Source organism: Lissotriton vulgaris, chromosome 10 (assembly GCF_964263255.1).
Source record: "Lissotriton vulgaris chromosome 10, aLisVul1.2, whole genome shotgun sequence".
NCBI classification, from domain to species: domain Eukaryota; kingdom Metazoa; phylum Chordata; class Amphibia; order Caudata; family Salamandridae; genus Lissotriton; species Lissotriton vulgaris.
Window position 1 is genome coordinate 27,885,580 of NC_141698.1, and position 13,496 is coordinate 27,899,075.

The following is a 13,496-nucleotide window of genomic DNA, read 5'->3' on the forward strand; positions in this document are numbered from 1 at the left end:
GAAGGTTAAAGTACCAATGTTTAAGTGTGGTGATTGGGTGAGAGTTCGCAAACCAGGTTTTGTCTCTAAAGGTGATGCTAAGTTTGGTAAACCTATCAAAATTGTGAAGGTAAATCGTAACAGTGTAGTTACGCAGGATGGTAAGGTCTGGAATGTCAGACAAGTTTCAAAATGTATTCCTTTGTGTCATAAAATTTCTTAAAGAGGGAAAATGTGTTGCATTTTCAGTTTATATTCATCTATTTTATTTCCCTTTTAAGATTGTTAACTTTGTATTTCCCTTTTAATCTGCTTTCCTTTAGTTCTGTGCACATGCTTGCCATGCATGATTCTATACTGGAATTGTTTTTCTGTAAATGTTTTCTACTGGATTATTCTGCTGGGATCTTAAGAAGAGAGTACTGTGCTGTATCTATTAAACCAGTACCTTCAAACCTTGGATTATTTGCATCATTTACTACAGATCTCGAAGTGAAGACCCTGTAAGCAGAGGGGACAGTGTCTATGCCACTCGGAGATTACCAGGAGGCACAGAAGAGCAATGCCCACCAGTGACAGACGGTTCAGGAGTGTTAACTGTGACCTTGTCGCTGCAGTTTGAGGACAACGTGATGCTGAGGAAGACCAGAAGACGTGCTCGAGCTGTCACACGTCGAAAATCGAGAGCCAGGGAGGGTGGTGTCCAGGGGAGCATCAAAATGCCTTGGCAGCTGCAACAGGCGTGGAAAGCAAAGAAGGAGCAATGTTGGGACCAGCAAGGTCCATGGAACGCACCACAAACAGGAGAGTCAGAGCAGGCCCTGAGCAAGCAGGGGAGCACACTGAAGCAGAAGAAGACTCTCATGAGGACCCACAGGCCGAAGGCACAGGAGTCGCAAGAGGACCTCGAGCAGCCCAAAGTACAGAGGATGCAGTGAAGACTAACCCTGGGTGAAGTACTACGCTATCTCGCGTAGTTTGCAAAGTTTGCGCTACTTCGTACTACGCGAATTGCACGTAGCACAGTACAAACACCCGTAGCGTAGCGGTCATTTTTTGCTTGCTCGCGGTCCTCAACGTCAAGTTGGCGGCCGCGAGCGAGCAAAATGACATCCCGGCGAGACTTTTTCCTCGTTCACGATCAACAACAACAAGTTGCTGATCGCAAGCGTGGAAAATAAAGCTCCCGGCGAGATTCTCAATGCCAGGAGGTCAGGTTTCTCATTGCGAGTGGTCATGCATGCTCGCGACCGCTTGCGATGAGAAACTACAAGTCCGCGATGAGAAAGCTGCTGCTCGAGTAGAAATCTACTTGAGCGGCAGAAAACTACTGCTTGCACTGTGCAAGATGCGGTTTGCACTGATTGCACAGTGTGGATAAGCATCCCGCACTGTGCAACCAATACGAACAGCATTTTGCACAGTGCACTACGCAGTTCGCAGAGCTACGAGTAGCTCGCATAGTGCACTTCGCGTAGCTACAAGTAGGGCCCAGGGTTAGTGAAGACGCTGCACTGGCAGCAAGAGATGCTGGAAGCTGGAGTTTCTTGTAGCCCGAAGATCTCAGATGTGCACAGCCAACAAGCCTTGGCAATGGCAAGTCTACGTAGTGCACATGGGTTTAGTCCCAGCTGTACCGACGAGGGATGCTGGCCTCAAAATTGCAGAGAGGACAGGTCAAGCCTCAAGGGCGTTGCAGATCCACACCCTTTGTTGTCTTTCGAAGTCTGTGGAACGCCAGGACCAGCTGACCAGTCAGCTTTGTTGCAGTGCCTGCTGATGCAGAGGGAGTGACTCCTTCACTCCAAGGGAGATTAGGTCAGGTGTCCTTGATGCCCACAGGTCTGGTGAAGATCCTGAAAGAACCACAGACACAGACAACGAAGAAGACTTGTGCAGAACAGTGAGACCAGGACAGCAGGAGTCTTCCTTAATGCAGTCTCGGTTCCAGGCGAAGTCCAGTGAAGTCCAAGTGTCCAGACGTTCAAAGAGTGATGTGGTTTCAACCTTGAGTCTTGTCCTACGACGAATCTGAAGAGCCACCCACAGGTAAGCCCTTAAGTTCCCTAGGGAAAGGGTTGGAACAACTCAGGGGTTCCTCTAAGAGGAGGGGCTGTAAAGATGGGAGGATATCCCCATGTACTCTGTCCAGTTTTACGCCAGAGTGGGGGTCAAGGGCTCCTAGAACGGGTTCCAACTGGAGTATGCAAGGAGGACACCAAATGCGCCCTTCAAAGCAGTCTGGTGGTGCTGGCAAGCCCCCCAACCCCAGCCCAATACACTAAATCCTGTCTTGGAGGTGGTCACACCTCCCTGCGACAGGAAACCTGTTGGTATTTTTTTCCTCTGCTCTAGCTTGGCTCAGCAGCAGGAGGGCAGAATCTTGTCTGTGGTCAGCAGCAGCACTAGCTTGCTGTCAGACCCTGAAAGGCTGCCGCCAGGAGTAGAGAGGGGTACCCCAAGGGAGCTCCTCAGTAACTGGGATCATACTTCCAGCATAAGTATCCGTGTTGGGGTAAGATTCCAACATGTTTGATACCAAACATGACCAGGATCATTGAGGCCACTATATAGTTAGACATCACGTAATGACTGATGTCCACTATATGTATTAAAATGGTTGACCTGCTAGAGGGTAGATTTATAAGTTTTAAGTGCAGTGACTTCAGATATAAGAAAACTTATATTTGTTGTGAGGGGTGCTAGCACCAACTCACACAGGCTGCAATAGCAGGCCTGTAGTCACAAATTGAGTGGTCTCTCCTGGGTGGCACAATACATGCTGCAGCCCATGGGAGACCCCTGGTGTACCTAAGCCCTAGATACTTTAGTACCATATACTAGGGACTTACAAGGGTACACCAAAAGCCAACTGTGAATGTACAACAGTACTTAACATGGTCAATTTAGGGAGGAAGCACAGTGACTGGGGTCCTGGTTAGCAGGATCTGAGTTAGGCTAGTCAAAAGGACATCGACACCTGGCAAAAAGTGGAGGAAACCATGCTAGAAGTATTCTACCTTCCTACAACTACTTCCATAAAAAGCTCTTGCTTGTCTCTAGGCAGATCTTTGGCAAACTTCAGGACCCATTTCCACAATGACCTATCGTAGTGTCAGAGAAGAGCAGCTGCACATGCTGCTTTGAAGGAAGAGGTCGCAATACCACGTTTGCGGACCACTAAATCCAACTTCTTGCTCTTCTTATCTGCTGGAACTGAGGAGGCATGGGGTAGTAGCATGGTGTTTCTCTGCTGCTAATATTAATACACAGTCTGGGAGACTCTAGGTGGTGGACAGCCTGTTAAGGTAGGCGAGTAGCATTCAACAGAGGTGGAGGACAAATACCTGAAATGATAATGAGATCGCGATTGTGACTATGATCTGGGTCTGTGTAACAGATTTCTTCTTGATGATGAATGTCATGACCTATGGTGGCTGTGAGAACGATGGGGTGCCCTGGAAGGCGATCCTGGCCTTGGACGAGATGGCGAAAGAGGTGTTGGCACAGATGGAATCAGTGCTGAAGGCTCCAGAGTAGGTGGTGGTGGAAAAGGTAGTGAGTGAGAGACTGGCAAAATTCCAGGTGAAGACGGAGTGCGCACCCTGGAATAGTCAGACCCTGGTGAGGAATAAATGTGTCTCCTCGTCCTCTGACATGTTGAAGAATTTAACCTGCTCCTCGACGCTGACCTCCTGTGATGATGCATCAGAGATCTGCTGTTCGACGTCGAATGTCAGCGCCTCCTCGAAGTTGATCAGTGTCATCTCCTTGACGGCAAACCACTTCTTGATGTCAAAAGAGGTGTGTGCCTCAGCATGGACCTACTCTTTGTCGGCGATCTGCGGCTCTATGCTAATGACAGTGAGACTTTGGAGTTGACCAACCCTGTCTCAACGTCGATCTTCTCCTCTTTTTTGATGTCAATCAGCTCCTGAGAGCGAACAAGTTGGTGCTGTACCATGTCTCGATGCCGATGTTCTCGACATCGATGGGGAATGACGCCGTTTTGTACCTGAAGACTTCTTGTGGATGTTCTTTGTCCACCAGAGGTTAATAATAGAGCCCTGGTAGAGGTCTGACCTTCTCCTCAACCTTTAAAATCACGTGCAGCCTGCATCTGCTTCACCTGCTGTTCTTCCGTGTCCTGGAGGCGAATCTTCTCCCTATATTGTAGGTTTCGCCTGAAAAAGCTCTTGCAGTGTGACAGTTTTCAGGCAGATGGCTTACTGGAAGACAAGGAATACACACATCATGGGCGTCTGTTTTAGATTTCTTTCTCCCACAAGAAGGGCAATCATCAAATAAAGATGGCATTTTAAAAGATAAAACAGCCCATATTCCTACCAGAAAACTGCATAAAATGCAAGAGAGAGTTGAAAGATGAATTTGAAGAGAAACGCTTTAGAAAGCCTGAATTCAGTGCTGCTAGGGCCTGTCAGCAGGTGCCGGAAAAAGGAACTGCAGTAACTAACTCTAGCCAAGCATGATGGGATACTGGTGGTCACTAGGGCCTTAAAGCCACCACGTCTATTTTCAGCTCTTATAATGGCAGCCTATGATGCTACACTGTCTTATGCTCCTTCATTTTTATACTCTACTAAAAAACGGTTTGTGAAAGACATTTGGATTGTTTTACAAAGGCATTATGCATTTATATGCATAGACAGATCTCCTGACACCTTTTTGTATCTACAAAATGAAGAATTTGGTCATTGTAGCCTTCTCCTACAGGGTGCATAATATTTTCTTTCTCAAGTGACTCTGCAGGCCTTACCAAAGGAAGGTGCACATCTACACTTAAGCCAATATATCGGATAAAGCGCTCTGAGGTAGCTGCACGTGGGTCGGACTATTCAGTGCTTATTACTATACATGCAAATCCCCTACGAGAGAACCACCATTTCTTGTTCTATTACATGGCAAAAAGGCCCAGCTGAGATAATCTCCATTGCCTTAAGTTGATCTTGATGGAGCTCCTATATGTGACAGTCCAGTAGGGAGAGGCTTAGGGTATCCTCTTGATGATTATCAAGACCCAGTAGAGGCTTCATTGAGATGCTCATATTAAATGATATTGGTAATTCCCTGTGCTTTCTTCAACAGTGTGTGAGAGCCTGTCTCTCTTTATTTGATGATATAATACACAGAGTTTGTGTTGTCTATTCCTCTGACCTCCAGCTGATTATTTAACGTGGGCAGGAAGGCATATATGCCTAGCCGTATTACTTGCAACTACAGTACACTTCCATTAATTATTTTGGTCTCTTATATGTTTGTGGGCAACTTCTACATGTGAGGTACCAGATGTACAATTAAGCATCTGTTGTCATGACATATTGGGAATAAGGCGGCCTCTCTGAGACAAAGCAGACTCGGTCCGATAATGTACATATTTAATAGACAGTCATTTAGGGGGCCAAGACAGAACTGGCAGAGGAATCTTTCCCTTAGAGAATGATGTTGTAGTCTCCTTGGAGGCGCATGAGAAAAACAGATGGAGAGGCAAAGATAATACTTACTTGGAAAATATCTGGGCTGCTCCTCAGCTATACTGGAAAGACAGTTACAGTGGAATTTTAAGGCAATACCATAGGAAGGTAAAGGACAGACAACTGTAGCTTTTACTTCTAGAAATTAAGAATTAACCCCTCACCACCTTGCCCACTTGTCTTGGGAGGGTTATGACAACATAGGAGAGGTTTAAAAAACTTCAACTTAGAAATTATCAATGGCACTACCTCATGGAGAATATAAACAGTCAGGCAGCTATACAGATACACAGAGAAAGCTCTTACTTGGAGAAAATAAGGGCCACCTTCTGGGAGCGACAGGACACAGTGTGGAAAATCCAAGAGAAGAAAAGGCACAGGGTTGCACCTAAAAAGAAAAGGCCCAATGCAATCTTCTCATTTAGTGGGTCTACAAAGTGAACATTGGGCATGAACATGTAGGCAATGCCGGTGAAAAGGAAGAACAGGAACCCTGGGAAATGGGGAAGGTAACAGGAGGGGAAATTAAAGAAAGAAGAACAAAAACAAAGAAGTTAGAGGTGCCTTTCCCAATCAACAATCTTTATAAACAGCCTGAACATATAGATGATCCAAAAGAGTACCTTCACTATGAGGAGAAGAGTGACATAGTTAAATGCATAATAAAAGTCTTAGAAACTGTTATTGAAACAATATATTTTTTCTCATAGTTTTCTGATCCCACAAGGCCAAACAGAGCTATTCCTCTGAATTCAAAAAGCTTACTTGTTCAAGAACTGAACACTGAAGCTTCTGATTAGGACACACAGACCTAACATGATGCATCAAACCGCAGGACTGTTACTTTTGAGGATGCACAGGTTGTACCACTCAAGCCCCAAATGTTCAGCATTCTCTCATTTACATATCTAAGAAACTTTAGATAGGAGATCTGTTCATTGGATTACATGACTAGTATAGCTTTCAAAAGCAGGGCTATGCTTCAGGTTATACAGATTTCAAGGACATGAGCAGCAAGTCTATATCTCAGATTACACCAATAATCCATGCTAAGGCAAGTCTTCCTCTAGTTACAAAAAAGTTCCTTACCTGTTACTGCAGCTCTTCAGCATTGGTATGTATCATACATTAACATGGTTGAATATTCCACTGTGGTCTGGCTGTGAACCCTCAGTAAAAAACAAGTTACTTACCTGTACACTTAGGTTCTTCAGCATTGACATCTTTCCTAGATTCACATACTTAAATATTCTACATCGTCGAGGTGGGAGTCCCACTGTAATTATAACTAGCAGTGTAAAGCAAAGCCTCATATAGTAAAACCAAAACCAGATTCCAAGGCACTAGTGTACAATATATATATATATATTAAACCTTTATTTAAAGTTTCACAGGCATGTGAATGACAAAAAGGTGAAATTAATGCAGGGACATAATAAAGTAAATATAATAAAACAATAAAGGCATAATCAAACGATAGCAGTGCAAAAGTATATCGAGTATTGACAGTAACAATAATTCAGCAAAACATATCCAAGAAATATGAACAGAAATGACAAATATCAAAATTAAATCTGAAGAGGGAGTACCATGATATCTCAATATTGATTTATATCAAAGACATCCTACCGATCGGAAATCACTCCAATGACACAATTACGCATATTAATATAGTGCCAACAAAAATATAATAACAGCTAAATAGAGATGCAAACTCCGGCACCGTACTACCCCAATGCAGAGTCTGGAGGGGCTCAACCCACCCCGGTCGGGGTGATGACGGATTGTGTCAGTGCCTCCTGGGCCGTTAATTGCCGGGAGATGTAGGCTCGATAGGGTTCCCATATATCAACAGGTCTGGAGGTGGGGGGGGAGTAAGGTGCTGAACTCCTCGCAGTTAGTATTACAAAATGCTAAACTGTTTAACCATGATCGGAGAGTGGGGACCCTCCTACTATCCCAGAGCAGTGCTATTTCCCCTCTTGGCCAACATAAAGCCAAGTGCTGCCAATTTACGAACGTTCCTGGGGAAATTTGCAACATATCCCAGCAGTGCAATCTCAGGAGCAGACAGGAGAGGTATAGAGAGTATAGAGAGTATATTCCCCAATACAGAGTAAACGTCTCACCAGTATTGATGTATCTTGGGGTAAGTCCAGGTTAAATGTGCGAAGTCTGCAAAAGGGGAAAGGCATTTCCGGCAGTGGGGAGGCCGGGAGTCGTCTATTCTATGCGCACGCGCTGGGGTAAAATACATCCGCCGGAGAAATTTAAACTGTAACAACTTATGCCGACTATTCAAGGAGACATCCGTCGTGGCCTTACAACAATATGTCCATTACTCATCCTAAATAGGACCGCCCAGGTCTGCTTCCCATACGGCCCTGAGTTTGGAGTCATCACTAGGTTTAAGTGCAACGCATTGTTTATATAACTTGGAAATCAGGTGCGTGTTGGATGGGCTCTGTATCACCAATGTAAGAGGGGGGACCACCTCAGGGGCTAAAGGGAAGGAAGGGTAGCAGGCCCTCAATTCTGATTGAAGCCGGGTGAGAATAAATGTGTCCATGAAGGAGCAGTCAGAGAATCGGGCTTCCTCTGTCACAGAGAATACTTGACCATCGGGGAAAAAATCTCCGAGGGTGCCGATGGCAAATTTCTGCAAGGTGCGTTCTACCAACTTCTCCTCTGTAATGGGAAGAAGGGAGGCATTGGGAAGGGGCAATACCGGAGAGTAAAGCACATCTAGTCCTAAAAGTTTATGCAATTTAGCCCAGCATGTGGTAGATACGGTTTGTATGTTGCACGGGTCTCGAGGGAATCCCGTGGGGAGAAGCTGTCTAGGGAGAACCAGATCTGTCTCTGGATGTAAGTATGGAATTTGTGCGTCCGGGTGGAACCATGAATAGGTAAAGGCACATTGGGCAAGTAAATAATACAAGTAGAAGTCCGGAACACCTAGCCCACCCCTGTCAGTCGGCATGGTCAAGACTTTCCAGCTGACACCGGAAGTGCGGTCACCCCAAACCAAGCAGAGCAGAAGGAAGCGTAGTTGCTTGAAGAAGGCATTGGTTAGGGGAACTGGTATGTTATTAAAGTAGTATAAAAAACGTGGGAGCACCGCCATTTTAATAATTTCAACTCTCCTAGCCATGGAGAGGGGTAAACTAATGCAGCGGCTAATCTGTGTTTCCAGCATAGAGACTGCAGCGCCATAATTGAGGCGTATCATCAATGCAGTGTCTAGATGAATATGTATTCCTAAATATTTAATGAAATCATGGCACCATTCTAGCAGAAATTCAAAAGACCAGGGAGTAGTGCTGGCAGTAAGTGGAAAAATGACCGATTTGTGCCAGTTAATATTTAGGCCTGAGAATGCTCCGAAACGTATAATTTCCCGTATTAATGTGGACAGATTGCAGTGGGGCTGCCTGGCGTATAGTATCATGTCATCTGCCTACATGGACATCAATAAAGGGCCAGTTCGAAACTGTAACCCGCGCTGGAGGTGGTTCTCCTGGAACTGTCGGACCAATGGATCGAGAGCTAAAATAAACAAAAGCGGGGAAAGTGGGCAACCCTGTCTTGTACCCCCTGATAGAGGGAAGGGATCTGACAATACACCATTGAGTCGCAGCCGTGCGGAGGGCCTGGTATACAAAAGGGCTATGGTTGCAATAAAGCACTCTGGCATGCCCATACGGCACATGACAGAGAGGAAGAAGGGCCATTCCAGTGAATCAAATGCTTTCTACGCATCCAATAAAATCGCCGCGGCTGGAGTAACAGGGTCAATACGGTGTAAGATCGTAAATAAGGTGCGGAGGTTAAGGGAAGTAGACCTATGCGGAACAAAACCCGATTGCACGGGAGAGATGATGAATTCCATCAGAAGTGACAGTCTGATTGCTATCACTTTGGCTAGAATTTTGTAGTCCATGTTCAGTAGTGACAGCGGCTTATATGAATAACAAAGTTTGGGGTCCTTCCCTGGTTTAGGCAATCGAATTATCACCGCTTCACAAAAGGTCGGGGGAAGATGCCCACATCCAAGGCCTCCGCATAGACCTCAACCAAGCAAGGCACTAGTAGGTCTTTATATGTTTTATAAAAGTCGGCAGAGAAGCCGTCTAGTCCGGGAGCCGAAGAGCCGCGTAAGGCGTCAATGGGCTCTATAATGCTGTCTGCCGTAATGAGGACTAGAATGAACTCCTGCATGTAACGCTCTAGATACACAAGGGCCACTTCCGATAGATACTCTTCTTGGTCGGCCCGATACACAGAGAGGCGTGAGGTATAAAGGGTCTTGTAGTATGTGAGGTAGAGCTCACAGACCGCCGGTGTAGACTGTACTGGGGAGCAGTCTGGACATGACATGGAAATGATGCAAGTTGGGGCTCTAGGAGGCCGCAGTGTGTTTGCTAATAGGCGCCCTCTCCATAACGCCATGCTACGCAGTGCTTATTTAGAAAGGAAAGTTCCCTATCCGCCGCGTCACAGAACTTAATATAAAGCGCTAAAAGAGTGGCGGACAGGGCGTCTGAGGGGGCAGTAAGCAGTTCTCGGTCCACGGCGGCAATGTCTTCTTCGATCTTGTCTAAGGTGGAAGGCAGGTCTCGGAGGATCCCTGCGTGTTTTGAGATGCACACCCCTCTGATATATGCCTTAAAGCCCTCCCACAGGACCGCCCATGTGTCAACGGAGCCTGTGTTCAAATCAAAGTAATCTTTGATAGCTTGTCGCATCTCTTTGGTGAAGACGGGGTCCAGTAATGCCCGTCCAGGGAAACGCCAACCTCTTTCATAACCCCCCTCCCTTGGGATAAACAGTTGAAGAATAACCGGGCAGTGATCAGAGAGAGTGCGGGGGAGAGTGCGGACTGATCCCAACCAGCTAGCAATCACGGGATAGACTAGCTAGTAATCCAGTCTGGTCCATGTGCTGTGGAACCCAGAGTAGTGAGTGAAAGCGGGATTGATAGGGTGTAAATGTGTCTCCATATCTACAAGGGAATAGTGTGTGCAGATGTCCCGAAGGGCCTGGCGGGAATGGGGGTTGGAGTCAGGGGTGGAAGCAGTACTGTCCCTATCATGATCCATGAGTAGGTTAAAGTCCCCGCCAATAATCAAGAGTCCAGTATCAATCGCTAGGGGGTGGGCGGAAAGGGATTGGTAAAAAGAGGGAGTGTCAGTGTTCGGGCCGTAGACACAGACCAATGACATCCTATGACCCAGTAGCTGACCAGTGACGATCAAAAAACGACCCTCAGGGTCACAGTTTGTGGCAAAGTGTGCTAACTGGATGCGCTTATGTACAAGGATAGCCACCCCTCTTGAATACGAGCTATAACTGGAGAAATATCTATGCGGGCCCCATCCCGATGCCAGGCCACCAGCCGTGGCGTCTGCCAAATGAGTTTCCTGCATAAAAAGGACGTCTACCTTATGACGTGTCACATAATTCAGGACTTGTCTCAGTTTCCTGTTATCGTTCAGGCCCGCACATTCCAAGTTAACAATGACAGTCTGGAGGGACCGGGCACATTTCCTAGCACAACCATATCAACAACAGTTTATAAATGGAATTTATGTATCGGCAACCCATAGCACTCAAAAACATCCTCATACTTTGCAAACTGCAATAGTTAACAAGAAAAAAATGAAAAAACACAAAAAAAACTCCTGCCCGCCACCCACCCTCTCCCTATCTAGAAAGAGGAATACCCAAGTACCGTTCTCACAAAAATAAACCATGGAGGTATTTACCATGGGGCATGGCAACACCACGCCAGTCCGGCAACCAGCATTCAGATAACTAAAACAGTAGAATGGTAAATATGCATTAGAACGAGCAATAACCACCAGTCATTTTGTGAACCAAGGAATAAAGCAAAACAGTTATTCAGCGACTCCCGGACTGGGAAAAGAGGTCCACGCTGGATTGCGAGGACTGCTGTGGAGGGGAGTGTGGTCGTGAGCCACCGGGCGAACCACTTTTGTTATGCTTGAAGTTGCGGAAGAATTCCTATGCGGCTTGTGGAGTGTCAAAAATTCTTGATTTGCCATCAATGTCCACCCTAAGTTGGGCCGGGTAGAGCATACCATAACGGAGTCCCAGATTTCTCAGCATGTCCTTGACGCACTGATATTTACGCCTAGCTTCCTGCACCATGAACGTAAAGTCTGGGAAGAAGGATAAGCTGTTGCCCTGCCATTGGATGTCACCCTTCTCACGAGCCGCACGGAGGGCTTTGTCCCGATCGCGAAAGTTCATAAGCTGTGCAATAATCGGTCTAGGGGTCAGGCCCGGCTTGGGGCGAGGGCCCAGGGATCGATGCGCTCGTTCAACCACGAAGCACTGGGTAAAGGTTTCCCTTCCAAAAAGGTCCGACAAGAGCTGTTCCACAAATGTGTCCAGTCGACCAGTGGGTGTCGTCTCCGGAACGCCAATAAGGCGTATGTTGTTGCGGCGACCTCTTGCCTCCAAATCTTCGTTCTTGACCGCCACGTCTTTAAGGATCTTCTCAAATCTCTCCAGCCGTTTCAGGGAAGAAGAGGCGCCATCTTCGAGGTCAGAAACCCTGGATTCCACCACATCAAACCTGCGGTTGTGACCCTGGATTTTTGCGTTCACGTTGGCGAAATTTTTATCGAGGTAATCCAAGCGGGCGTCCAGGGCTTTGAAGCCAGATCTCATTTTGGGTATCATGGCGGCAGCCAGTGAGTTCGGGTTAGATTCCTCCGCAAGAGGAGCCGCCGCAGCGGCGGCGTCCGCAGCAGGGTCCGCCGATACATCTGGAGGCTTTTCAAATTGGAGTTTAGGCTGTCTCTGGTCTTTTTTAATCATTGCGGAGAGCGAGCTGGTGCCCAGGTAAGGCGACGCGGTCTGTGGTGTGCAGGAGTAGAAATGAGCTGGTCAACTGGGGTTGTGTGGAATCCTCGGGTCACAGGAAGGATGTAGAAGGGCAGTCCCGGGCACGGTCGTGTGGACCGCCTTGATCTCAGGGCGCCCAGTGCTCCAGGCCCAGCCGGGGTGCCACCAGGACAAGGAGGCTGTCGAGGATCGAAACAGCGCCAAGCGGAGTTACTGCGCCAGTGAGGGACCCCAAAGGGATGGTAGGTGCAGGTCCACTGCGGCCGGCTGCGGGCAGGCGATCACCAGGTGCCGATGTGTTGCTAAAGAGAAGCCCACAGGGGGCCCCCTCCAGGGGGAAGCTGGAAGGTCAGGCAGGAGGTTGCCAAATGCACTGCTGGGAGAGCCAGACGCTTAGGCTCTGCCAAGGGAGGGCCCGGGACAAGAGGAGGGCGGGAAACGGAGCCAATGCACCCCCCTGGTCCGAGAGCGCCCCTCCCGGCATCAAAAGGGGGGGAAAAGCGCAATCTCCCCGACCCCACCGGTCCACCGCCACCTCCCGGCACCCCACCCCCCCCCCAGGGCATCAAACCGACACCGCGTGCACCCCGGGCCGGCCCCCAAAACTACTGTGGGCCCCGGCGCCGAAAGCACAATGTAGGCCCGGAGACCGACACCACCACAATGGTCGCGTGGGTCCAGCAGGGGGGACCAGCCGGAGACAGGGCGCAGGGACAGACCCCAGAGCAGCAGCGGGCAATGCGAGGCTTACCCCGACTCCGACGACTCCAGTGCGGTGACGGCAGCGCTTCAGCGTAGGCCGGATTTCATCAGGCTCGAACGCCATCTCCAGAAGTGCCGCAGCCACCCCAAACCGACATCTCCCGGCAGTCAAGGTCTACGCGCCGAAGGGGAAAAGGTTCTGTGTGGTTTCGCTCGCTCCACGCCATTAAAGGGCTGCTGGAAATGCCTGACCGGTGGAGCTCTACACGGCCATCTTGGTCGCTCCCGTAGCCACGCCCCCCACCCCCCCCCTACAAGATATATATATAATACTAGCCTCTCAGTTAATCAATGTGGCAGGTGGCTGAAATGGGAGGTGGGAGGGTTGCATGTGAATCTATGAAAAATATCAGTACTGGAGAACCACAGTGTACAGGTAAGTATATG

At 48.0% G+C, this 13,496-nt stretch overlaps 1 protein-coding gene across 1 annotated transcript in view; it reads right to left on the bottom strand.

Annotated features, from left to right (window-relative positions):
• The window catches only part of LOC147684389 (adiponectin receptor protein 2-like), a 219,467-nt gene that overhangs the window by 132,904 nt on the left and 73,067 nt on the right, over positions 1-13,496 (bottom strand). Inside the window, exon 3 of the mRNA XM_086940319.1 lies at positions 5,778-5,964. Within this exon, the coding sequence (XP_086796445.1) occupies positions 5,778-5,964 (187 nt within the window). The remainder of the gene's footprint in view (positions 1-5,777; positions 5,965-13,496) is intronic.